Genomic DNA, 27,084 nt, shown 5'->3' on the forward strand with positions numbered 1-27,084 from the left:
AAATGATTATAAGAAGAGTGATCGTAGTCCATTAATAATCATCATAAAATATTATAAAACTGACTCAGTCTGATTGAAAGTTACAATGTAATCTAAATTTTTCACAATATTTTTCTTTATATCTAAAAACGTGTAAAATCACGAATATAAAAAGAACCTAATTTAGATAAATCTTATCTTATTGTTATATTTTTCCTATATATATTATATTAATGTATTATGTACTACCTTATACATTTTGTATATATAAGGTATATATAAGGTAATAATCCTATATACATATTTTCTATCCTTACAATAATTCCTGCAGGTATTAACTATATCTGCATAGCTATATATGCATACTTATTTAATAAAAACTATATAATAATAAAAATTTTATATTTATATTGCACTTATACACTTACGAATTTTAAATTATTAGAAAATATAAAATTAGACAAAATAATGACGATTTATATTGTTTTCAAAACAAGAGAAAAACTCAAGAATATTACAATGATCTTGAAATAAACATTACAATAGTAAACGAAATAACTATGTCTCGTTATTTATGTTTCTATATGGATTTTTGTATAAAGAAAAAAAAATTCCTAGAACGCTTCTAACAGATCGTTTTCCAATAAAAAATAGAAAAATTTTTAAGTAATAAGAAAATATAAATTTAAAAAAAATAATCATGCATTAAAAATTCTTTAAGGATATAAATTTTTAAGTAATAACGAAATACATAAATTGTGGAATGTAGAAATATGCTGTAAATTCTGTAAGTACATAATGGATATGACATAAGAAAATATAACGACATTATATGTATATTGTTTCTTATAAAAGTCAAGAACATTAGAATGGCAAAGTCAGAAACATTATGAATTAAAAAAAGCAAGATATTTATTATTGTAATCAATTATGTACTTACATAATTACATGTCCATGGAAATTTTTCGAAACGTTTTGTGCGCAATGTTTCAAAGATATCGCCTTTTTCTTTTTTATTTATTTATTTATTTTTTTTTTCTTCTTTTTTTTTTCTTAAGATAAATACAGAGTACGACCGATCGATTCGAAATCCCTCTTCTTTTTCAGAAGTAAATTTGACGTTGAGCAAATAAACATATTGAGGAACGGTAAACGTTTGAAGTAGTCCGCCGACAATTGTGTTCGGCTCGTGATCTTTCGTCGGCTTCTTTTTTTCCTCTTTCGCTCTCGTTTCCCCGCCCAGTGACTCTTTGGAACATCCTTTGGGTAAAATCAGTATTATTCTTCAAGTCACAAGTCAAGGAGTAGTGGGGTGATCTCAAAGGTATTCCGCTGTTTGTAAGATTATTGTTCATTCAAGCAGCCGTCCTTTTCGCTGAGAGAGTACTACGTCTTTTTCCATCATTGACATTCGAATATTTCTAAAAAAAAAAAGAATCGCAAATTCTCTTCTTTTTTCTCCTCTACTCTATTCTAGCTCTACTACAAGTTTGAACATTTCATTGAGGCTAAGATACAGATCTTTCCAAGGATCATTTTAATGATCTTTCAGATTACTTCTATATACATCATTCACGTATTCTTGTGAAAAAAGTGCAAACATTTATTATTACAATAACAATATTGTTTTGAATTTATCTCGTCCATTTTATAAACTCCCAAATTTTTCTATTTCATTGAAATATATATATATATATTTCATTGGTATATATATATATATATATATATATATATATATATATATACCAATTCTTATGAATAAATATGATCTAAAGTATAATCAAAAGTAATAAAACAGATCATACATATTGTATCTCGATTCAATTGACTTCTTTTTGAAATAAACAAAATTTAATTAAATAGTTTAATTATTTATCAGATGTGCAAATAAAATTTACAGTATCTATCCGTTGAAACCATTACCTACAATTTTATATTTACATAGTATGTACGTATGTGTGTGTATGTGTGTTTTTATATATATATATATATATAATCATCATGTAAATATATGTATGCATACATACATATATATATATATATATATATATATAATCATATTTGTAAAATCGATTCAACAATTAAAAAACTTTGTACACAATATTTAATGGCTTATATGAACATATGATTAAAATATACCTACAATTGTGATATTACTGTACAGACATCTTTAAAATTGATAAATTCTATCGCACCAGTTTACGGTAGATTTATTTGAATTAGAGTTCCTTTAGCTTTAGTATTTCAGGGAGAAAAAAAAACACAAATAGTCGATATAAATTATGAATCACCATGCGTTTTCAAATGTATTTTCAAAGTAGTTCTATTGATAAATGCTTTAGGGCATATGGGACATGGATGTGCACGCGATAGATGGTGCTTCAAGTGTTCATTTAGTTGCGCACTAGTTTTAAACATTTTCTTGCAAATATTACACTTATGTTCTTCCGCATTCTCCAAATGGGTTCTCGTATGTTGATCGACTTCAGCAACGTTATCAAATTCTTTCGAACATACTCTACAACTGAACGTCACTGCTCGCAAAATACCTATTTGACCGCCAGTTAATGGTGTTGGTACAGATATTATATTACTTGGCTCAGCTATGTTGCAACGTATTCCTTCTTTTTGTGTATGACAATTAACATGATTTCTATAAAATAATAAATTAATACAATTAATATTGAATAAAATAGGATATCACATTCTGTTAAAAATATTTAAAATCAAAGTCCATGAATCTTTACCTATATGCATGCTCGTTTCTAAAAGTAATATTACATGTTGGACATAAATATTCTTGTTGAGGTACTTGAACCGTTACAGGCGATACTTTTGCTCTGCCAATACCTTCGAGTTTTATCGAAGGATGCATAAGAACGTAGTGATTCCTTATTTCGTCTTTGGTATCAAATATTTCAAAACATCTGTGACATTTGTAAGGAAATAAAGGATCAGTGCTTACATGTGACTTAGCATGTTTATCAAATGACATTCGCGAACTGCATTCGGTCAGGCACATATCACAAACAAAATGTTTTTTAACATGAAGGTACAGTGATTGTGGCGATGCAAAAGACTTCTGACATACGGAACAAACATTGGTTTTCTCTATTTGCGCGTTACATTTCTTCATAACATAATATTTGTTACATTCCTCGCATTGGAATGCCGGTTTCGTTCCATACATGGCCTTTTTTAATTTGCATCCTCCTTTGATACATGGTGGTTTTTTTACTTTACTAATTTTTACCATTTTTTCGGCGGGAGGTTCATCGTTCATTTCTGGTTCATCCTTGAATATTAGCATCTCATTATTCGAAATAGCAAAATCTTCTACTTCCTGATTAGATAATATTACTGGCTCCTTAGTGTCTGAATCTGGCTCTGCGTGTATCTTTTCTATCTGTATTGTTAAACGATATATATTTTTTCCAATATCCATTTCTTTATATGGCGTGGATGTAGTTGGACCAGTACCATTTACTGGTTCCTTGAATGCATTAATAGTTTTATTTTCTAAACTCGATTCTTCAATCTGTTATAATCCATAGAAAAATTTAAATGAAAAAAATTTTGGAGATATCAAATATTTAAAATAAAATTGCCAATTAAACTCTACTTACATTTTCTCCTAATTGTGTAAATGGGCTTTGTGGAGGTGTTACCAAGCTATGAGAATCATCATCTAAATTTTTTTGCTTCGATGGTAAGATCTTTGAAGATTCCACTTGTTCATTATTTTCAGCTTTTCGTTTTCTTTGCAAATCTTGAAGATAATCGATTTGTGAAGATGGATTTGATTATTAATGACCTAAGTGAAAAAATAAAATAATTACCTTCACCATTGCGAAAAATAGTTGGTATTGCATTTGTTTTCAATTCATTGGATGCGGTAAAATAATTTTTTTCAAAATGTAATTCACAAACATATAAAGAATCATTTCCATCGCAGGAATTAAGAACTAATCTACAGTTTTTGATCCATTGCTGACGTCTCCTAGAAACATTAAAATAAATAAATTCTAACAATTAAAAAATATATTATAAATATATTTTATATATAAGAAGAACATAATAAATATATTAGAATGCAAGATATGCCAATTAAATTATAAAAATATATAATATAATTATTCTATTAAAATGTAAAGATAAAAAATAATGAAGTTACGTACGTGTCATCTTCTGGAAAAGCAAATAATGATATTTCTCGACCGTCGATTTTCGTATTTTGATCTGATAAACAACCACGTACTTTACAAGCGAACGTCATATTATAATAGAGGTTATATTCGTCCCTGGAATTCCAGAAACAAATTATAAAACCAAAACTAAATAAAAATTTTCCATAACCTATAAACTATACTTGTTTAAATACAATACAGTGTCGCAAATAATATGAATATGAAATTTTCACTACAAAAAAAAAAATTAGAAAATCGAATATATTATTTATTAATGGTTTATTGCAATTCACCGTTCGTATGAAAAATATAAATTAACCAATCATTAAATGCTGACTCTCGTTTTAATCTGCAATTACTATTGGATAATCAATTGATTCAGTTCATTAGAATATCAATTCTTTCTTCCAATAGAAACGAAAGAAAGATATACAACTTCCCCCTATTCGACGTATACGTTTTGCTGATTGGTTGTAAACCTGTTACATTAAAGATGTCGCTCAAAGTCAACACTTCGATTGGTTAAAAACGAATAGTTATAATATATTGAAGTTCTTGAAATACTTCAAATAGCATTATTTACATCGTAAATAGATGTGTTTTAAGATATTCTGTGTTAAGAATTTTATTAAACTTTATTGCGTATAAAAGAAAAATTAATGCATTAAAAAAAAGAATACAGTGTTTGCGTGTAATAGTGTCCATATTTAAAAAAAAATTATAATTTTTAAAAGATCATGTTGCAAGCTGTCTTAAAAAATAAAAAAGATGTACTCATGAATTTTTGTGCACCTTGTTTACAACCAACTGTTACATGTGATACTATTAGTACAGAAGGATATGATGTGACTAATCTTATACAAGATCCTTGTAATGGCTTCTTAGCTTATTCTTGTATAAAACCACCAGTACAAATTGACTTTACGTTCCTTTGCAATATACAGATTCATCATATTTGTATTTGGCCATCCGTTGGTTCACAGAAATCTTCTGGTTTTCAAATTTATGCAAAGACAGTTAATAATAATGCCATGTCATATACTTTATTATCAAGTGGATGTTTAAGTGAAAACAATACTGGAGTATTATTTTATGCAGCAAATGTAAATCCAGCTAATATTGCAATAGCGCCAAACTTTTTGCAACGTTATATTAAAGGATCAGCTCGCAATATAATATCTCAAACTAAAAGCTTACGAATATGTATATTTAAAACACAAAATTCAGTACCAGCGCTAGGTAAAATTGAAGTATGGGGATCGGTGTCATCAAAATCTAGCAAAGATATTATAGCAAGTATAGATGCTTTATGGTCAGCTTCTCAAACATCTGTGCCTTGTTTGCCCGCAATAAATCATCAATCTAATATTTCCACTATTAATGTCAAGAATGCTGATGTAGAGAACAATACGTATGTATATCAATTTGTAAAATTAAAATTTTTTTTTTTTATATATGGTAAAAATTATTAAATTGTTTCATATTTGTAATAGAAACAATGCAAAAATTGCACTGGAAATACCAGATAGTTTTTTAGATGCAATTACGTGTGAAATCATGACTCAACCCATTCTGTTGCCCAGTGGTAAAACTATCGATCAAACGACATTAGAGAAACATGAAGAAAGTGAAGCTTTGTGGGGTAGATCTATATCGGATCCATTTACTGGACTTCCGTTTAATGAAAATCGTAAACCTATAATGGCAACTACATTAAAAATAAGAATAGATAAATTTCTTCTTGAAAATTCAACTAAAGATGAAATTAAAAGATTACCGCGAGTACTGGGTAATAAATCAATAAATCATAACAACCCATATCAACATCTCATAGCATGTCAAAATAATAGAAATTCAAAAGAATCTACATCACTGATCAAGGATTCAACCAAAAAAAATACTAACGATTCACAAGTGAAAATTCCCTTGGTATTAAATAATACAGTTCAAAGAAAAAGTCAACGTCATAAATTACCTATGACTCCAATTCATTTGAAGACTGTTCCTTATGTCAAAAAATTAAAGACATCCAACTTGGATTCTTCCATAAACTGTGATAATGATATAGAAAAAAGTAATGATAAACAAATTCATCAGCATAATGTAGATAGTGATATTGATGCTGATATTCAAGTTGCATTGTCATCTCTTAAACGTTTTAGTACACCAAAAAATCTTAAACTTTATATTTCAACTGTAAATAATTGTAATTGTTGTACAAATAGTATACTTTATAAATTACCATGTAATCATGTAGTATGTAGAAGAATACTAACAACAGCTGAAAAGAATCAATGTCAATTATGTGGTTTAATTTATACAAGAAATGCTGTAGAACGTATACATGATTAAGCAAAAGTAAGTAAAGCATAGTAAAATTAAAGCAGTTTATATAACTTATTATTTTGTTCTAAATGAAACTAATGCAGTTTCTTATGTTCCTTAATTAAATAAACATATAAATACAATTTAACAATTTATATAAGTATTAATTATTAAAAACATTAAAAAATATTATATGATGCTTACAATCAGAAAAATTTATTAGTAGATCTATTTAATGAATTTTTATTAATTTTGGAATTAAACCTGATCACTGTACATTTTATAAAATATACAAAATGTATAATAAATATTTTAATAAATTATGTGATATAATATTGTTCGGTTACCACATAATTTTATACATTTATGTTCTTTAGCATACATATATATTTGTATATATTCATAAATATATCCATCACAATATTTTGTTTAAACAAATAAGTAATAAAAAAAAAAAAGAAAAGGAATTGTGCATTTATATTTTATACAAAAGATTTTTCTACGAATTATATTTTATATATTGCAAAATATATTGTACGAATCGTTTTATAATAGTTCAGAGATATCTGTTGTATTAATATATAAATTTTTCTATTTTTATAATAAAAAAACGTTCGATATTAAACTTTTACGATTGACAATATTTTTTTGAAATTACTTTTATCAATTTTCGATAATTTATAACACAGTAAATCCACTACCTTGACTTTGTCGTTTAGCAATATTAAAAAGTGATACTAAATAATTACGTGTTTCGGGGCTGACATAAAAAGTAAGTATATGATCAGAGTTTGTTGTTGGTGTTTCTAAAATGTCAGATTGTCCATCACTATTTGTAGATAAACTAGCTAAACCAGTGCTGCTTGTACGTACGTATTCTGCAACCCTTGCTCTCATTTCTTGATCCATCTGAAAAGAATATTTCCATTTATATCTATTTACAGGAACAATTACAAATTATTCATAGATTATCATTATACCTCATGTTCAGTGGGCGATAAAGTTCTATTAATTTGTGGTATTGTCGGTGGACAATATAAACAAAGCATTGTTGATTCTGAAGAATGATCAATACTGGTTAATTCTTTTAAAGGCAATATCTTTTCCACGCTATCTTCAGCTATATTAACAAGTAATAATGCTTGCCGCGTGAGAACTAAAGTTACAGCACGATTATTTCCTTGTTGTAAAACATAATCTGCATTCGCTACATGCAGAATATTGTCACGAGTGTTTTCTAACAGGGGTAGTAAACGCCATGCATATCGAATAGATGCATTATTATTACCACTGCTATACTGAACCACTGGATGTTGTCGAGGCTGTAAAAGATTTATTAGATATAAATTAAACATATACATTATAACGTTATACGAAATAATTTACATTCTGCAAAGAATAATTTACCAGAGGTAAAGGATTCCATCCTGCACCCTGTAATAAACCTTGTCCGGTAAGAGCAACTAATTCTGCAGCTCCACTAAGAGGTTTTGTTACTACACCAACTAATCCAAGTCCAACACCTGTAACTAAACTTTTAGTTGTTGCTTCACCTGACCATACCTGTTGTAAAGGATGATGTGCCAATCCAGCAACAGCAGCTGAAAGTATATGATATGAGAATATGCATATATTAAAATTATATTAATAAAATATTATTTAAAAGAAATACATACCAAGAATACTCATACCAAATCCAGTTAATCCTTGATATAGTCCTTGAGCCATACCCTGTGGACGCATTCTTCTGGCTTCTTCTTGACGTTGAAGATGTTCTTCATCTAACGTTAATCTATCTAAATTTCGAGCAACGCTAGATGCTAATTTTGTCACAGAATTAACAGTACCTATAAAAACATATGAATAAATATAATTATTCAATTAAATTAAAATAAAAATATTTGAATGTATAAATATATATATATATATATTATTAATTAAATTATCACCTGCTGTGATATGCTTCATTAAACTAGCAGATCCATGTGTTATGCCAACGATAAAACCCCAAGGTCCTTGCAATAAACCTTGAAATGGAAGAGAAACGAAGTCTCTAAGACCTGAACCAAGTGCTTGTGCTAAGCCTCCTGGAGATCCAAGTATTTCTAAAGATCCAACCACCCAACCTATGACATATGTTTTGTTAAATATCTAAATTTATCAATAATATTTATTATGTAATTTAAATTTACCTGCACCAAATATAGCACCAGATAAATAATGCATAGTAAGTGCATTCCCTAGCCTATAGGGTGTAGTTAAAATATTTTTCCTTTCAAAAGTGCTAAAATATAACGGTGAATGATCCAATGCCACGTATAAACGTACAGAGGTATGTACACTGAGTAAAATCGATACTGGATCTATTCTAAAATTTTGTAATCTTAATGGTGCACTCAATATTTTAGCATCGATCATAATATAATCTGATACATAAAGAGTTGTTGATATTAATGCTGGTTGAATCTTCTTTAATGTGCTTGTTGGCGCACTAAACCGTGGTGGTACCATAGAATTTGCATAATCTAATAAATGACTTATGTACGTATCTTCGATATAAGCGCTAATAGGTGCAAATTTTAAATGTAAGTCTTTTGACACTAAAAAGAAAATAATAAAGATAATATATTATAATCTTGATTATAACACTTTAAATTATTAATATATTTAGTTAATAATATACACATAAATTGTAACACAATTTTTATTCATACCTATTATATCACCATTTATTTCGCAAACATAATCAGCAGTTATCAAGGAATTTTCTTTAATTTGTTCCATATTACTTATTAAACAGTTAGATGGATAAAACGTCGTTCCTCTAGTTATAAGTGGACTCTGACTGATTAATACCACAGGAAAATCAAAACCTCCTTGATCAAATACTTGATTATCTAATTGTAAATCTCCTATACATATACAAAGGTTCACAAAAGTAGGTTTCGCGTGTAATGTTACGATTAAATCTGTCATGGACAAACTTGCAACTTCAGTTCTTTGACCATTCTTATTAATATCTTTTAATATAATAATAGTAATTCCATGAAAATATATAGTTGCAGAACCTTCCCTGTTGGTTGTTGCATTAGTTTCATTTATTAATTTCAATTGATTATAATTATTATGATTTTTATTATTACTTTCTTGAGGAATTAATTGTTTTAAGTTGATTTGCGATGAAATAGAGGAATCTGTTACAGAAGCATCTTCTTGTGCTGAGAAAAAACTAGTTGCTGATGTTGAATTACTAGAATATTGTATATTAACTAATTCTTTATTATCTTCTGTTGAAGTTTTGAAATTCTTTGAAATTATTTCAATTTCATTCATTTTATGTTCTTTATGCATTAATCGATTTCTAATATCCCTAGCAGATACCTCTATTTGTGAGATAGGAACGACATTAATATGTGTGGTATAGCAACGATTGTGCATTATCAATTTAACGTCCCCATAAGAAGGTAATCGAACGTAATGATCCATAGGAATATTTGTTAATGCAGAGAGACTAATGCCGCGTGACCATTGCAATTCCTTTCGTTGTATTGCTTCATCGTTATTAGGTAATGCAGATAATAACAGTATATTACATGTAGTTGGTACAGAAGTATCAGGTAATCTGTTACCAATGCATGGAAGAGAATAATGACATGCAGCACCAGTTTCCACTTCACAGATCCATGCAAAATGTGGTGTATCTGATACAATTCCATCTGCATTTTCATTGGCTTGTCCCAATAAGAGTTTATAAGGACACATATTCTCTAGCAATAACTGAGGATGATTATCAACTTGAATCATAATATACGATGTACCTTTGTCTTCTTGAATCGTTAATACTACTGACATGGTAGTAGAGCCATTTGGAATAGCAACACACTTACGACTCATGATCTGATCAATTTTAATTGGACAAGACCATTTGTGCCCTAAACTCAGAGAAATATATAATACAAGGGATTCGATGTTACTATTTTCATACAACATGTGCCATTGAACAATAGGTGTAGCTTGATGTTGATCTTCAGATGGTCGAATATTTTGACTGTAAGGAGTAAGGTCGTGAGGTAACTTTAAGTCTTTTGATGATTCATCAACTGCAAGCGTAGCGATACATAATTCCTGATTTGTCAAATTACCGATAACGTGACTACTCGTTACTCTCACTAAACGCATATCTTCGTGCATGCTAGAAGTAATACTGACTATAGTCACACTAGATCCACAATCAACAATAGTTTTGATGTTGCCCTCGACGGGAATTAGCCCTCCGATACGAGGCATATAAAAACTTTGACTCCAATCAGGTCTAGCTAATTGAAGAGCTTGTGAAGTATAATACGTATCACCTATACCAACTCCTAAATGGAAAGTGCCTTCTAATTTTGGTGGTGTCACGATTCCATAATGAGGAACTTGACAAAGTTCGGTATCCTCAGATACAAGAGAAATATAACATCCTAAAGAATTTAATATGAAGCACCATGGTTGTAATTCCAACAAAAGAGTACTCGATACTAATCCAGCATCTTGATATTTAACTTGAACATGAGTTTGTGGTTGTTCCGCGGGTATCCATTCTGCTATATCATCCGCTTGAAAAGGCCATCCTGCCTCATCCTTTTGACTTTCTAATTCTTTCAGAATATTATCTATATCTTCTATTTCGGGTCTTCTAAAAAATTTTCTTTGATCCACTGAACTGTATGACAATGGCACATACGGATTAGACGCACAAATTCCAGATTCTAATTGGAATGTTAATTGATGGAAATGCTCAAATGTACCAGGGCAATACAATTGTTGGCGTTCGCCACGTCCGTTTACTATCGTGCTTGATAACATTTTTAACGATGGTGTTTCCATTTGTACTTTTGCTGGTACTGGTAAATGCGATCGTATCATATAAAGTGGACTCAATACAGCAAGTATTTTCATTTTTTCTTGAACGGTTTGTGTTATTATCCGTACCCAAATACTAAAAAATTGACCGCGTTCTTGTAAAGGCACTTTCACGAGCCACGGTTGGCTCAATTTAGCATTGGGTTGAAGAGGTATATCTCCTGTCCATGATAAATTTGGTATATTCGTGAAACGTAAGCGCATTGCCATTTTTTTGTTATTCTCAATGACAATAGTCGATGGTTGACTCTTTCCAAACAACATATACGCATTTTTTGATACAGTCACTTTAGCACTAGTTTCAGCTTCGTATTTAACTAATTTCATTTCAAAATTGTCCATTAATTGATTTGAAATTATGAGCTGTCCGCTAAATGTTACAAGTTTTTGCGTAGCCGATAATGATGTAATATTTACAAATATAGTCATATCGACCAATGCATTAGTAAATTCTACCAAATAAATTCCATCTTTATTTACTGAAAATGGTCGACTCCACATCCAAGCATTTGCTTCTATCGATATTCGTATCATATTATTGCCAATATGTCTCCATGAATAAAAATTACATTCTCTGGTTTCTAATAATACATTATCATCTGTACCGCTTTGTCCAAAACGAATTGGAATATTGCAATCATTAGCTATAACATATCTCGTTAATATAATGACGCCTTTATCCTTTGTATTTAACGATGCGGACCATAAATAAGAAGATACAGAAAGAGTGTGAGTTATTGTTGGACTCAGTTTTAATGAAAAAGGCTTACACATTACGATAATATCAGTTTTATCTGACAGAGAAATTTGAAATTTTCCATCTAATGGATCCAATACTTCTTGCATAATTAAATAACCATAATCCAATATATGAATACTGATTACACCATTAATATCGATAAGCGTTGCGCCATCCATCCATCTATTAAAAACAAGTATGGCACCTTTATGTTCTATTGACATGAAACATTGCATTTCTGGAATAGTGCCCTTTACTGTAAAGTTATGTAATGGATGAAGTAAAGAATCATAAGTAGATGATTCTATATGATTGTATAATGACACGTGAATAATGCCAATGTTTAAAGCTGCTTGTAAATTAGGTATTATCGACGAGTTAAAATAAGAATCAATGCGTAAGCAGGCTGCCAATGCTCTAGCAGATACAAGAGTTTTTGAAATTGAGTTATTAATCGGCATTATTAATATTACACGCCAAACACACGCTACTACACGTGCTGGTGCTTTTTCGGGAAGATCCAATCGATAAGTATCAGTTTCTGATAAATAAAAATCAGCATAATGTTGATAAGCCATGTGGCTATCGCTCCAGTATTGTAAAGCACAGGATACTCTATCAGTGTAAAATCCTTCATTGTCTGATGTCTATAAAATATAATAATATATGTAAATTTGAATTACGTATCATTATAAATAATATTAAATATTTCACTCTTACTTCAAATGGTACAGGAGAAACATGTATTTTCGTTAAAGTTCTTGGCTGAGGATATCTCCAAGCCATTGCTTGTTGAGGATAAGTAAAAAATATGACCTGCATATATCATAAATATTAAAATATTTTATTATAAATAATGCATGTACATTTCTTACCTGGTATGGGAAAGGTAACTCATCTCCTGTACCATCTATAAACTGGAATGCACCAGCTTTCAAGTCATCCTTATAATGCTGTTCAGTTGATAAAACAACTTGCATTTCATTGCTATTATCCTTTATGTTAGACGTTTGAAAATTATTTAAAAGTAGTTGGCAATCTTCGATTACAGTCTTAATAATTTGTATTTGATCTGGACCAATATCCAGATAAATACTATCACTGTCCGCTTGTATTTGTATTTGAGGAACAGCTTCAACATCTTGCCAAGACTCCCAGAGAAGACATATTGTTACATTATAGCACCATGGTTTTAATAAAACTTTTATACTTCCATTAAGAATGGCAGATATAATAAAAGAATCGACGGATATATTTGAAAATATTCTGTCTGGTCTTAAAAGTGTCGAAATATTTCCATTTAATGTTGCTAAACTGAGGATTATTTCTGAATCAGAGCTAGTCTTTAACGAAAGTACAATTTGTTTTGTACTTAAATTTAAATCTGGTAAATGGATTCTTTTGTTTTTAAATGACAATTTATCGTGGACAGCTTTCCTATCATCGACATCTTTCCTGGATGATTTTCTATTATTTTCATCAATAAAACATGACGAAATCTAATAAAAAATAAAGAACATATATTTATTATATGACAATTACAATAAAATATTAATATGAAATAGTATATTTCTTTCATATAATACCTTACTATTTATATCATTTATTAGATTTAGTCTTGATAATGAAAAATGAACTTTTGTAGGACGACCCATGTCCACAAAAAAATGAGTGTTTTTCCCAGGATATTTTTCACATTTTATTATTACAAATGATGGTGGAATACCAGTATCTGGATGTGGTATGCCACTTTTTGTTTGTATCATAAAAATATTAAAATCCTTTTCAGTTGGTATCGAACTTAATTCTTGTGCATCTTTGGCACCTAATGCTATTGTCATATCAAAACAAGAAATCTGCAATAGCATGTAATAATAATAAATATATACTCGTAAAAAAGAGAGAGAGAAAGAGAGACAGAGAGTATAGAATTTGATAAGTATTTCTTGAAATATTAAATTAATGTTAAACTGTAACATACTTGCATCTTTTGTGATAAATTTTGTTGCCAGAGATAAAGATTTGGTTGATTGATCATTAGATAAAGTAAAGGTTGCTTTAAATTACCATTATCTTCTTCATCTGCATCATTTATGTCCTATAATAAAAAAAAAAAAAAAAAAAAAAAAAAAAGAATTCAATACACTTTTTAAGTAATTATATTAGAAAAATATATGAAAGTAGAAATACTTACTACTTCATATTCCGAATTGATATGTATCCTTTGTGTTTCATAAAGTATGAACGTTATTTTTCCACAATTAATTAGAAATTCACATGGAGGTAGCATTAATACTTCTGAGAATGGTGGTTTTCCCTATTACAAATAAAAACCATTAAAACTCTATTGTATTTTTATGTTAAAAATAATATAAATTTTACATACAACAATTGTTGAATTTATACTAGACATTTCAAAGTCTACACCACTGTCCTTTGTGACATCTATCTCTTGCTCTTCAGACATGTCTTTTATCCAAGCAACTTGCTTTAAAATTGGTGAATTTTTGTCACTTTTATCATTAGAGACATCCGTAATTTCGATCTCCTGTGCTTCTCCTGATAATAATGTCTTACATTCGTTAGATAAAATGGAAATTAATTTAAGTTGATCTAGATTAACTGTTATTTCAATATCTGTCATACAATTTATTTCCACAGCACTTCCACAAACTATTGTGTCAGGTTTTAATTTGATCGTTGGAGCAATTATTAAGCAAAGATCGAACCTATATAAATATACGTATATATATATATATGTATACATACAAGATCAATTTGAAAAATTGTTGTATACATATTAATATTATTATAAAGCTAAATTATTTTAAAACTTACTTAGCTAGTACAGGAAAAGTAGAAAAATGTGGTTCTAAACTGTTCCCATTTCCAAGTTTGTTCCATTCTAATGCAGGGTTCTCATTCATTGTATAAAGATAGGATTGGGACATACGCTGAAAATAATACTTTCATTGAAAATATTATTAATTTAAATGATGAAAAAAAAAACAAAAAAAATATTATTATGTATTATATCAGACCTTATTAATACTCATTTGATAGTTCTTCCATGTAGTACTATATACACATATACCCTTCACATTAATTTCATATTGACGATCTTCCACTGCAGAACCTGGTATATTTAATATATTTGCTTGTGCAGCATGTTGATATATATCTGAACGCAATGGTGTTCTACAAATTGGATTTTCTGCATGTGGTGTAATACGAATACCATCGAGCTATATTATTGAGAAAAAAAAAAGAAATTTTAATCATCAGACTGTATTATTTGTTCAAAGTTCAATCTGCATAAATAGACAAAATATAATTATCATTACCTGTAAAATTAATAAATCATGTTGTAATTGATATCTAGCAGGTGTTGATACCGGTATCATAAGTCTAAGCCCTTTAAATTCTAAATGTATCAATGGTAAAAACTCATTATTGATATTTGTAATTTTTCCTAATATAGATGTGATGATTTCTTGTTGATCATTTTTTGCTACTTTTAGATCTTTTTTATCTATATTAATAAGAGGTTTTGCCAATTGCACATATTTGCTAAGTATACTAAGAGGTAAAATAATGTCAACCATTTGTATTTTTATATCTATTTCAGAGATGTATGCATTTGTAGATATTAATGCTTCTGTCATAACATCTTTCTGTAAAATATAAAAATATTATTCATTTTACGAATATTTCAACATCTCGTATTTATTCATACCTTGTTATTTTTGTAGCGTTTATAAGTACCCCAACGAGTATGAACATTACCCGATTGTGCTCGCGTAAGCGTAAAACTCAAGAAACCAGAATCATCTCCCTTTTCTAAATTGTCTTCTCTGCCACACAAAATTATACCAACATATTCTCCAACGTCCCAATTTTGTGCATATGGTGCTCTATGAGAAAAAAAAAAGAAAGGAAAGTAAAAAGAAAAATAAATGAAGTAAAATTTGCTTTCTTAAATATAATCTAAAAAGATAGATTTTTGCAGAGAACACAATTTAAAAAAAAAAAAAGAATGCAATACAACATAATATACCTTGTATAATGAAATATTGTAACTGTTGTAATTTTACTTTTTAACTTTAGATAAACCGGTTGTAAGTCTAATGAGGTAATAATGTCTTCCATTTCCATGACTAATTTCAAAGAAGGTTTTATTTCTTGTCCCATAACATATAATTTAATGGCTACTTTTGTTATTGTCCATTGAATCCATGCTGTCAAAGTCACGTTATCTTTCTCTGAAATTATTTTATATATTAAATTAAGAAAAAAAAAAAAAAGATAGATTTTGTTAACTAACTTACCTGTAATAATATCATCTCTTGATGTAGATATTGTTGAATTTGTAGTTGTGTCTTCTGGATATATAATCTGTGTAGGTGTAGAAGGGGTCTGTGGTATAGTTGGAAAAACAACTGCATTCTCGTTAATGATATGAGGTACAACAGCATTACTTTCTTTGGGATTGCTTGTAATCAGCAAAATATTAAGAATTTTTTGTATTATACTGCTCATGAACACAACCTAAGAAAATAATATATTATAGTTATTTGACAATACATGAAAATGTTGATATATTAGCACTAATAAAATGGTATAAATGTTGAAATATACTCTAAGAAATATTACATTACCTGTTCTTCTGAAATGGAAATGATAATAGCTGAATTATCAATGTGAACAAAAAGACTCAATGCAGTAAGAATATTTGAATTTGTTTGCGATGTTGTAGTTTTAGTAGTAAGAGCTACAGTTGCATTTAATGACATTTTCTTAATAAAATTTTTTTGCATTTCCCCTTGTAAAGTATAACAATGAAAATCGGAAAGATTTAATGTCCAAGGAAAACTTTGTGCGTCTAGAATAATAGAACAAAAATAAGCACATTTTATATTAAATATTCAGCATATTAAATAAACTTACGGTATGTCCACATCCATACAGGCAATTTTACTGGGAATGTTTTGAGATAAGGTGATAATTGCTCAGAATTAATATTATTTGAATGAATCAAAACACTTGGTAGTTTTAAACTTAATATCTGTAGGTGTTGATCTTCTTCTAATGCTCTGTTTTTAGCCTGTTCTATACCTGTTATGATATAATTTATAAAAACGTCATTTTTATCATGTTCAATTGATTTATTTTCTTATTACCATGTGCTCCTATACCGCTCATTGTAGTCGATGGTATATAGATAACAATATGACCAACACATCCACTTAAAACAAGACCAGACCACCATGAATAGAGTTCGGCTAATCTGACCAATACTCCTGATTTCTGCAAGTTCTATCATGGTCTATGCGTAAATGTAATATATTTTGCAACAAATAATATAATTGCATTATATCTAATGAATATATAATTATTAACTTATTCATCTAAACTATTAAAGTAAAATATCTTTGTATTTAGGATTCAATAAAATCATTATAATAAAATATAATAAATAAATATAATTAATTGTACCTTTTGTTCTATGTCAATTTTGGATTCATTTTTTTTTTGAATTTCCTCATTTTGAAGCGTTTTTGGCTTTTCACTTATTCTAGAAGATTTTTTTCTATCTTTATCAGAAGAACTATGGACACTTTCATGCAAACTTGGAAAAGTTTTTTTTCGTGTACTAGTATCAGATGATGTACCCTCAGCGGATAATTGGCTGTCTTGACGTATTATACATAATGGTGCCAATTCATAATAAGTAACTTTATATTCTAACCACTTCAAAAAGAGCGGATCTAAGGAACCTCTTAATGGTGCTACTTGAACTGAGATAAGTGTTGGATATGTTTGTACTGAAGCCTTTTTAGAAAATTGTATTACAGCCATAAAAAGGGGTTTGTTTTCCATTTCACTAAATAATATATACATAATTTAAAAGTGATATATAAAAAAATTCATGTTTACTTATAATTTTAATTGTTATTTATATTTATATAATAACCTGTTAGCATCAGATTCTGGACCTGAGAGTATAAATGCTTGTTGAATACCGCTAAGTGTAAAAACCTTAAGAGAATTTACACTTAATTCATTCACATTCATTATAAATGTTGACATTCTTTTATAATTTATATTTTCCAATAGTACTTCTAGATATATAGGATCTGCAACATATCAAAGAACTGTTTGTAAAAAATTCTTATTTATATACTTGTATAATATTATAAAGACCTTATATATTACATATAATATAATAAAAAATTCTTATACAAAATGCATTTCAAATAATTAAAACTAACATTTATATTACGCGACTGGACATACTTTTTTCTTGGCATGCATCATTTAAGAGAGAAGAACAAACAAGAGGATTTGTTGTTTCAATGGAATCAAACAATGATGTTATTATGGAAGTGGCAACCATCAATTTTGGTTTAGTCCCCATAACTGTAATACTATCGGTATGAAACGTATATGTTTCACAAATTAAATCTAGATGTGTCCAGTATTGTGGATAAAGTAGTTTTTTAATAGAACATTTTATTGAGCATGGCATCATTAACGATATATGATAATTTGTTGTCAAATATAATTGACTCTTTATTCCATCAACCTAAACAAAAATTTTAATGTTGATATGCGATTATATAATTTTATAAATGAAAAAATATACTCAATAATACCTGCATTCTAATATTTTGATGACATTGTTCAAACATAACTGGTAATAATCCAGTTTGTTTAGAAGCACAAGCAGTAAGTCTGAAGGGATACAAGGGCTCAATCATGTATGCAGTTGCTTTATCAAATTCAATGCTTACAATAGGATCATTTGTGAAAGCTGGTGGTAATGGCACAATCTGCAAGAGTCATGACTACATTAAATATTTGGAATTATAAAAAAATACATCCATAATTTTTATATTAATGCTTACCCTATTTTCAACTGTTTTGCGCTGCCGTGGCAATCCAGTAACACAATGATCCGCCAATTGAAATTGTAAAGAAGCATTTACAATAATCAATCTAGTTCTAATCATTGATACATGTTCTCTTAAAGCTTCAAATTCTTCTAGTGTAACGGGAGGAAGTTCTTCAGCAGAAGGATCTAAACCGTTATATTACATTGTAAAGACATTGTATTTTTTTTTTGTATGAAAAAAATTTCAAAACAAAAATTTTCTTATTGCTAGATGCATATATTCTTACCAGGTTTGGGTATAATATATGGCGTATAATCATATTTTGAAGCTGCTTGCTTTATTGTGTCTATACGATGGAAGATCCCTGAACACAATCTGACTGTCACATCTCCAATAATATATCTAATTATTTTTTCTTCAGGAAAGTTACTACAATATATAAACAAAAGAAGTATAAAATAACATTGCATAATCTTCATTATGTTTTTTGTACATTTCATATGATTCGAATTTGTTTACCTATATTCAAAATTTGAACCAAACTCTGCTAACTTTTCAGATGTTATGTCATCTGGGAGTTGCACATAATGAACATAATCCATGACAAAGGCTGGACTTCTTTCCATTAATTTTTCCTCTAAAATGAAATAAAGAAATTTTAATATTTATTAGAAGTTCATTTGTATCATTATTATCTGTAATACCTGAAGCAGTAATTAAATGATATTTTATAGTCCCTTGTTTATAGTCCCTTTTCTTTCCTTTATTTTCTAAAGCATTTTTATCAAATAAAGAATCTTTTAAATAATTTGTATTCACTTTTCCTGCTTTTACATATAGTGGCGGCTGAAAAATTAATTTATAGCTTAGAAAAATATTTTGATGCGTATGATATAAATCTTAAAACATATACATACCTGTGCACCATCAACAACTTCAAGGTTCCCACAACTACAATTACCTCTAGGATAAAGACGTATGTTGGCCAGACCAATTTGAAGACTAGTCTTTTCTATACCTTGAAGTAATACATCCACTAAAACTCCATTCAATCGTAATGACAAAAATGATTTGTATCTAAGCTTTCGGGATTTATAAAATAGTTGTTCTTTCACACTTTCAACTACCTACAAACAAAAGTTAATCCATTTAATGTATTCGTAATGATATAAAATACAAATAATAGTTCATCATTGAATATACCTTAAAAGTTAAAATAGTATCATCAATATAAATGCCTAAATGAATAGTATGTCCAGAATATGCCATTTGTTGTTGACTAGACCAGTCGTTTTCCCAATCAATAAAACCAGATGATATCCAATCAACAGGTAATACTGTTGAAACTATATTCCAAGCCCATCCACCCCAGCTTGCTGCTTCAGTAATTGTTCCAATTATTTGACTAATATCATCTAAAATATTTTCAATTACGTATAATGTTAAAAGACCGTTAATAATATGGTAATAAGAGGTAAAAAAAAAAAGAAAAAATTGATATTGCAATGAAGATGACAAAACCTTGGCCCAATTCTTCTTTATCCTCAGAATTTGTTGATTTTTCTTTAACATTTGGAAATTGTTTTGTTTGCAAAGCCACTAATAATGAAGCTAATCTAAGTAACATTGGTATTTGCTGTTCGGTCACACTGAATTCCATTTTTTGACAATGAAGATCTAAACGTGTAATGGATGCCCTTTTAGCAGTATTACTGTGATAATTTACAATTAAACGTATGGCCAAGGAACATCGATATAAAACAGGATCCTATATTTAAAATAATTAATGTGACTTTTTTTTATATTTACATAATTAAATTAAATTTGAATAAATCTGTAGTACCTGATACACTTCTATTTTTCCAGAAGCATCCATTTTATCTAAGCATAATGTTAAATCTTGAATAGTAACAATTTTTCTGAGCATAACTTCGTAAGTATTAACATCTGTAAATAAATATTTTTAACTAAAAAATGAAATACTTTTAAAGACAATATCCACAATATCCAATGGATACTGGAATTCTTTTAAACTGAGAATTACCAGTAAATGCAGGATTCCATTTATCATCAACAGTTTGGACGCTTAAAAACCTAACATTTACACTCAGCACAATGTCCTCTTCTACATATTTTAATATTAGATTGTTACAATGAATTGTTATATTGTTTACAATTTTTGTTATAATACTTTTAATGTATCCAGGTGGTGCTTGTTCTCTGTTGAAAGTATATCATTGTGTTGTTCAAATTAATATTAAAATAATATAATAGAATTACTTACTGAAACATTTCTTTTTTATTTTGCAAGGAATTATTTATTTTAGTTCCTGGATTTTTTTCATCTTTTAACTTTAAAATACATTCTAAAATAAAAATAATTTGAATTTTTAAATTCAAATAATATTTCAAGAAAAGCACTTTATTTTACATAATAATAAATATTTTACCTATTGTGTTAATTGTTACTATTATTGGTTCTGAATTAATTTTTACCCATGGAACATGTATCATTAATTCATGTATATGACCGCTAACAAATTTGAAAGGTAAATTCAATTGTTCCTCTAATACTTCTAATCGTAAATCCAAATTTTGAAAAGATGCATCCCCACCCCATAAGGATAACTAAAATATACGAATATTTTTATATGATCCTTTAGTTATACTATTTTCATTACTTAAAGAATTTGTTAATTATTTAAAGAATATAAATTTCCCTTTAAAAAACATACCTGTGATTGTTCTGGTTTAAAATTTTTAACATATTTAGCAACATAGCTAAGAATTATAGGTGTTATATAGGATTCCAATTTGAACATTGTGATAAAGAATATAAAGTATATAACATAGTTTTGTTAAATTTCTTTGATAAAAATTTATATTTAATTAGTATGCCAATAAGTCCATATGAGGCATCCTTTTCAATATATAATTTAAAGGTATAATTTGTTTATCTGAAAATTATAAATTGATTTAAATAGAAATATTCATCTTTTTATTAACGTAGTAATCGTTAATATTTATTAATAATTGAGAATATTTAAATTTCAAGTTAAATATTTAATAACAAATTTTTTATTATAAATAAGTATAAATATATGTTAGAGAGTTATGACACTTAATGTTTGAAACTTTTCATAGAAAAGTGAATTGGGATAAAAACAAATTAATAGGCACATTGTAATATGAATTTATTGTTTTCACCATTTCAAGCACATAAGTTATTGTTTGCAATTAATGATTCTAAAATCATATTTCTTCTTGTATATATTCTACCCACATATAACACGCTAATAAATATATTCTTCTAGCATTAACAAAAGCATAATAAAATGGATTATTTCTTTATAGCAATAATATTTATTTTAATTAACTAATATTAACCTTTTGACAAATGCCAAATCAGCTGCTTGTACAAGATGTTAAGCAACACACGTCCCAGTATAATCTGATTTCGTCAACTTCTCACGTTTTATCAGATAATTACAAAAATTCGTCTATGTAAAAAATTATTATTTTAATCCAACAATTACGTCAAATATCACAGAAAAGTTTTTATCATTTTTAACTAATATAAAATTTTTCGAATGCATTCCTATACTTCAAATATAACTGACAACTTTTCTTTTTACGTCCAAACGTAGTTGGCAACACTGCATTATTGAACTATTCAATTTCGATATATATCGATATATGCTAAATATTATCGAAAATTATATGCTCAAAATATATATATAATATACACATAAAAATTGTATAAAAAATATTTTAAAATTTACATAATTGAAACAATATTAATCACTTACGGTACTTGAATAAGTTTGTGTAAAATTTCAAAGAAGTCGTATATTTTAGAACTTCTTGATAATAATCAAAGAAAATACAAAAATTGATAGTAAGTAATTTGAAACGAAGTCTCTTCTTTTTTAGAAAAATAAAAATTTTCTAATTCTTTTTATTGGATACATTGAAAAAGAATAATTTTTATTACATTCGAGGAAGATGTACTATGATTGGTTACTTATATTGTACTTAATAATAATCGTGACCATTGTAAATCAGACTTCTTCAAGTGAAGTTTAAAGTTTAACAAATCTTGATGGAAATGAACCTTTTGATCTGTTTCATTACATTCAGAATAGAAAATTTGTAATGGTTGATAATAGTTGCATGATTGCAGAAAGTCACAGCTCTGAGAATTATCGAAAAAATAATATAAAAATAGTTCGAAATGAATTCTTTAATATATACGAAAACTTTAATGATTTCACATGGGAGAATAATTAAAAGTATGTATTATCATAATTTCTTACTTTTATAACGAATTAAAGAAATAGTTTATAAAAACAACTTGTGTATATATATATATATATATGTATGAATTAGTGTGCATGTGGTAGTTTACTCGAAAAAATAATCTATAGCATTTATATAACAATGAATAAATACAATGTATATGATATACAATATAGATTTTTTTTTTTTTAATATTATGCTGTCTTCGTAATTATTTATCTTTCTATATTTAATGTTAATATGTATATCATAGGTTATGTTTTTATACGTCATTCTATTCTTTATTCATAAAACTATATATTTATATAAAATGTTTATTTACATCTAATTGTATTTGTCAAAACGTATATATAAATTATAACGTTAAGTTCTGGTGTATAATGACAATCAAGAAAAAATTTATAAGGCAAATTTTTTATTTTTTTTTTTTATTTTCTTTAATTCAATAAACATTCTTATTGTTAACAAATTTTATCTTCGTCTTTCAGAACATTGGTATCTAAAATCATGGTACGGTAATAATCATACAAATTGTATTCCAAGTCTCATTTATATAAATGTAAAAAGACCTGCGTACAATCAGATTTTAATAGAATCTGCTCTATTGGATGCTCATCCAAAAAATATGATATTTTTACAAACAAGATCATTTTCCGGATCTACAATTTTGCATGGTCAGGAGCCATCTTCTAAAATTGAAGAAACTGTGAACAGTATTAAAGAACAAAAGGAACAAAAAGAGAAATTAATTGAACACAAACCTCAAAGTGTTATTTTATCAGCTGAAAAAGCTGTAGTCGAGAAGAAACCTACAATATTGCAAAGAGTTAAGGCAGAAATAATGCATTATTATCATGGTTTTCGATTACTAGGATTGGATATAAAAATTTCTTTAAAATTGATCTGGAGAATCTTGCAGGGTAAAGATTTAAGTAGAAGAGAACACAGATTGGTATGTATCTGAAATTGTTTTAATTATAATTAAAGATAATCTATTTATTGTATCATGTTTAATAATATAAATAAATTAAATGTATAAGAAGTATATTGGAAATTTGCCAAATACTATCTTGATGTCCCAATTTGAAAATAAGTTTGTCAAATTATCTCATATCGTTGAACTTCTTATATATTTAATATTTATTAGTTACCAATATTATTGGTATTGATTTTGTATTATTTTATTATTATTAGCTCATTAAAACAACAGGAGATATGTTTAGATTAATACCTTTTTCCGTATTCATCATTGTACCATTTATGGAATTCTTACTTCCTGTCGCAATTAAATTATTTCCTGGCCTGTTGCCATCTACTTTTCAAACTGCCACTGAAAAAGAAGATAAATTAAAACAAGCTTTAAAGGTAAGAATACATTTATATAATCTGCGTAAAAATATAAAACTTATTTATTAATTATATTACTAATTATTCTTTAAAAGTACGTCAATTATTTTATTAATTAATTAATTTGAATAATTGTTTTTTTTTTTTTAGGTTAAAATTGAAATGGCGAAATTTTTACAAAAAACATTGGATGATATGTCATTACAATCATCAGATCATAAATCACAAAGAGCCAAAGAGTTCGCAGAATTTTTTTACAAAATTCGTACGACCAGTTCTGTGGCGACTAATGATGAAATTATGAAATTCAGTAAACTTTTTGAGGATGAGATCACTTTAGATTCCTTATCCCGACCACAATTGATTGCTTTATGTAGAGTATTGGATGTACAAACACTTGGTACTACAAACTTTTTACGTTTTTTGCTTAGAATGCGATTGAGAAGTCTTTCTGCTGATGATAAAGTATGTTTCTTGTTAATTCTAATTAACTTTAATTAAACTTATTATAAACGAAATTTTACTTTTTTTTTGTTTTTTTTTTTATTTTTTTATTTTTTTTATTTTTAATAGTTAATTCATAAAGAAGGTGTAGATAGCTTAACAAGGAGCGAATTACAACAAGCCTGTAGAGCACGTGCAATGCGAGCATATGGATTGCCAGATAATAAGCTAAAGGAACAGCTATTACAGTGGTTAGATTTGAGTTTAATTAAAAAAGTTCCACCGTCGTTATTGCTTTTATCTCGAGCACTTATGGTACCTGACACCATTCCTATGTCAGATAAATTAAAAGCAACTATATCGGCATTGCCTGAAACTGTGGTTGCACGTACGAAATGTGCTATTGGAGAAAAAGAAGGAAAACTGGATCATAGAGCAAATATTGAAATCATCAAAATGGAAGAACGTAAAATTGAAGAGGAAAGACAAGAACAAAAAGAAACAGAAAAGAAAGAGACGGAACCAAAACCCATTACTTTTGCAGACGATTTTAAAAAAGATGAAATTACAACAACTGATGTAAAAGTTATTGAACAAGCTCTCGATACATTAGAAAAGGTTTGTATCTTAAATAACAATAGATTTTATTTTTTATTATTTTATATATACGATATAAGAATTATTATCATATTTTAGGATAAAAAGAAAATGTCTGTAGAAAAAGAGGAATTGAAGGAGCTTAAGGAAGAGATGGCAGAGTATCAAGAAGATGTTAAAGAATTATATCAAATTAAAGCAGAAGCAAAGGGTGAAGTAGATATTGATAATATAAAAATATCCAAAGGAGCCAACAGATTATACAATAAAGTTAATAAGATGATTAAAAAGATGGATGCAGTTTTATTGGAATTAGAACAATCAGAGAAACAAGTTAAAAAGAAAATACAAGCTTTAAATTCAGAAGAAAAAAATGATGCTGAAGCTGTTGAAGAATTAGTAAGAATAGATGAATTAATTGCAGCTATAAAAAATATACAGAGTGTACCAGATGAACATAGATTGAAAATAATAGCAGGAATTCTAGGGAAAATTGACGACGACAGAGATGGTGTTATTAAAATTGAAGATGTATTAAAGGTACAATTTAATTTTCTTAAAAATTTAAGAATATATTATAATGAAAATATTATATTTCTTATATATTAAGAATATATTAGAAAAATATTTCAATCTTATTCTTTTTGTAGGTTATAGAACTTATAGGAAAAGAAGACGTAAAATTAAATAAAAAACAATTAGATGAACTAATTGACATAATGGATAAGGAAGAAATTTTAGAAGCAGACGAGCAAGTTAAGAAAATTTCTCAAAAGGAAAGTACAGCAACGCAAGAAGTGCCTGATTCATCAATTCCAATTACACCAACTACAAAAGAAGAAAAATTAGGAAAAGAAGAATTAAAAGATGATATTTATGAGCCTAAAAAAAAATTTAAAATTTCATCCATTGATGAGAGTAGTACAGAAAAGTCAGCAGAAATTTTAACAAGTAATTCAAAATCCAATGTCAGAAATTCATCATTAACACCAAGTATTCCTCCTACAACAAAAAAAACGGAAGGTTCAAAGCAATTATGATCATCGCACAATAAAACATAAATTAATATATTTTATTTTCAAAGTAATTTTTCTACTTTGCTCAGAAGAAAATACGTACAATATAGAAATAATTATTACTAAGAAACCCAATTTATGGTGTTTTCATATTATAATTTTTTGCAAAAATTGATTATTTAGGGAAAGCCTAAAATATAAAAAAACTTGTGAAAATGATCTGTACATAGTACATAAAGATGCTTACATCTAAATACTGTATTGTATACATTTGTATATTATATGCACATAGCTCCAGTGATAAGTTAATACAAGATAGATTATCTTTGAAATAATTTTTATTTATGAAT

General features: G+C 27.8%; 4 protein-coding genes across 6 annotated transcripts; 2 read left to right on the forward strand and 2 right to left on the reverse strand.

The window, feature by feature from the left end:
* Positions 1-919: 919 nt before the first annotated feature.
* Positions 920-4,549, reverse strand: LOC118439906 (uncharacterized). Of its 2 annotated transcripts, none has more exons than XR_014982511.1 (6): positions 4,158-4,453; positions 3,819-3,979; positions 3,606-3,748; positions 2,727-3,517; positions 2,123-2,632; positions 920-1,400 (listed from the first exon to the last, which is right to left on the reverse strand). XR_014982511.1 is itself a non-coding variant. In XM_035862174.2 (6 exons), the coding sequence occupies exons 2-6, from the start codon at positions 4,253-4,255 to the stop codon at positions 2,260-2,262; spliced, it is 1,566 nt and encodes a 521-aa protein (XP_035718067.2). In that variant the 5' UTR covers positions 4,256-4,280; positions 4,460-4,549; the 3' UTR covers positions 2,039-2,259. The 2 variants fall into 2 exon arrangements, 1 of the variants encoding a protein (XP_035718067.2); XM_035862174.2 differs by lacking the exon at positions 920-1,400 and adding an exon at positions 4,460-4,549 and having other exon boundaries at positions 2,039-2,632; positions 4,158-4,280.
* A 172-nt stretch (positions 4,550-4,721) lies between these two features.
* LOC118439847 (RING finger protein 37) lies at positions 4,722-6,737 on the forward strand. Its single transcript, XM_035862049.2, has 2 exons — positions 4,722-5,577; positions 5,660-6,737. Exons 1-2 carry the CDS (start codon positions 4,904-4,906, stop codon positions 6,516-6,518), a joined length of 1,533 nt encoding a protein of 510 aa, XP_035717942.1. The 5' UTR covers positions 4,722-4,903; the 3' UTR covers positions 6,519-6,737.
* A 144-nt stretch (positions 6,738-6,881) lies between these two features.
* On the reverse strand, positions 6,882-22,641 carry Vps13B (vacuolar protein sorting 13B). Of its 2 annotated transcripts, none has more exons than XM_085659112.1 (39): positions 22,419-22,641; positions 21,767-21,988; positions 21,482-21,659; positions 21,316-21,397; positions 21,076-21,251; positions 20,875-20,978; positions 20,553-20,799; positions 20,235-20,446; positions 19,949-20,158; positions 19,736-19,877; positions 19,551-19,668; positions 19,318-19,460; positions 19,044-19,216; positions 18,792-18,968; positions 18,433-18,721; positions 18,110-18,272; positions 17,632-18,019; positions 17,316-17,442; positions 17,083-17,250; positions 16,794-17,017; positions 16,464-16,683; positions 16,193-16,397; positions 15,872-16,049; positions 15,480-15,809; positions 15,177-15,380; positions 14,974-15,089; positions 14,522-14,864; positions 14,330-14,452; positions 14,117-14,233; positions 13,722-13,991; positions 13,011-13,634; positions 12,856-12,951; positions 9,206-12,782; positions 8,684-9,091; positions 8,441-8,617; positions 8,168-8,338; positions 7,899-8,092; positions 7,472-7,813; positions 6,882-7,400 (listed from the first exon to the last, which is right to left on the reverse strand). In XM_085659112.1, the coding sequence occupies exons 2-39, from the start codon at positions 21,851-21,853 to the stop codon at positions 7,170-7,172; spliced, it is 11,334 nt and encodes a 3,777-aa protein (XP_085515238.1). In that variant the 5' UTR covers positions 21,854-21,988; positions 22,419-22,641; the 3' UTR covers positions 6,882-7,169. The 2 variants fall into 2 exon arrangements, with proteins under 2 accessions (XP_085515238.1, XP_035717941.1); XM_035862048.2 differs by having other exon boundaries at positions 6,883-7,400; positions 17,316-17,451.
* Positions 22,642-23,161: 520 nt separating this feature from the next.
* On the forward strand, positions 23,162-26,892 carry Letm1 (Leucine zipper and EF-hand containing transmembrane protein 1). Its single transcript, XM_035862149.2, has 7 exons — positions 23,162-23,323; positions 23,819-24,282; positions 24,525-24,695; positions 24,828-25,142; positions 25,251-25,739; positions 25,818-26,258; positions 26,369-26,892. Exons 1-7 carry the CDS (start codon positions 23,266-23,268, stop codon positions 26,756-26,758), a joined length of 2,328 nt encoding a protein of 775 aa, XP_035718042.2. The 5' UTR covers positions 23,162-23,265; the 3' UTR covers positions 26,759-26,892.
* The last annotated feature ends 192 nt before the right edge of the window (positions 26,893-27,084 follow it).

Source organism: Vespa mandarinia, chromosome 9 (genome assembly GCF_050613455.1).
Source record: "Vespa mandarinia isolate Hongniang chromosome 9, ASM5061345v1, whole genome shotgun sequence".
Taxonomy (NCBI): domain Eukaryota; kingdom Metazoa; phylum Arthropoda; class Insecta; order Hymenoptera; family Vespidae; genus Vespa; species Vespa mandarinia.

Coding starts and splice junctions, on each gene's coding strand:
- Letm1 (XM_035862149.2), top strand. CDS start 23,266: ATGAATTCTTTAATATATACGAAAACTTTAATGATTTCACATGGGAGA. Junction 24,283..24,524: donor GTAGAAGAGAACACAGATTG/GTATGTATCTGA, acceptor TATTATTATTAG/CTCATTAAAACAACAGGAGA. Junction 25,740..25,817: donor CTCTCGATACATTAGAAAAG/GTTTGTATCTTA, acceptor ATCATATTTTAG/GATAAAAAGAAAATGTCTGT.
- LOC118439906 (XM_035862174.2), bottom strand. CDS start 4,255: ATGACGTTCGCTTGTAAAGTACGTGGTTGTTTATCAGATCAAAATACG. Junction 3,980..4,157: donor GCTTTTCCAGAAGATGACAC/GTACGTAACTTC, acceptor TAATGTTTCTAG/GAGACGTCAGCAATGGATCA. Junction 3,749..3,818: donor TATTTTTCGCAATGGTGAAG/GTAATTATTTTA, acceptor ATTATCTTCAAG/ATTTGCAAAGAAAACGAAAA.
- LOC118439847 (XM_035862049.2), top strand. CDS start 4,904: ATGTTGCAAGCTGTCTTAAAAAATAAAAAAGATGTACTCATGAATTTT. Junction 5,578..5,659: donor GCTGATGTAGAGAACAATAC/GTATGTATATCA, acceptor TATTTGTAATAG/AAACAATGCAAAAATTGCAC.
- Vps13B (XM_035862048.2), bottom strand. CDS start 21,853: ATGTTCAAATTGGAATCCTATATAACACCTATAATTCTTAGCTATGTT. Junction 16,398..16,463: donor AAGAGATGATATTATTACAG/GTAAGTTAGTTA, acceptor AAATAATTTCAG/AGAAAGATAACGTGACTTTG. Junction 14,453..14,521: donor GTATAAATTCAACAATTGTT/GTATGTAAAATT, acceptor TATTTGTAATAG/GGAAAACCACCATTCTCAGA.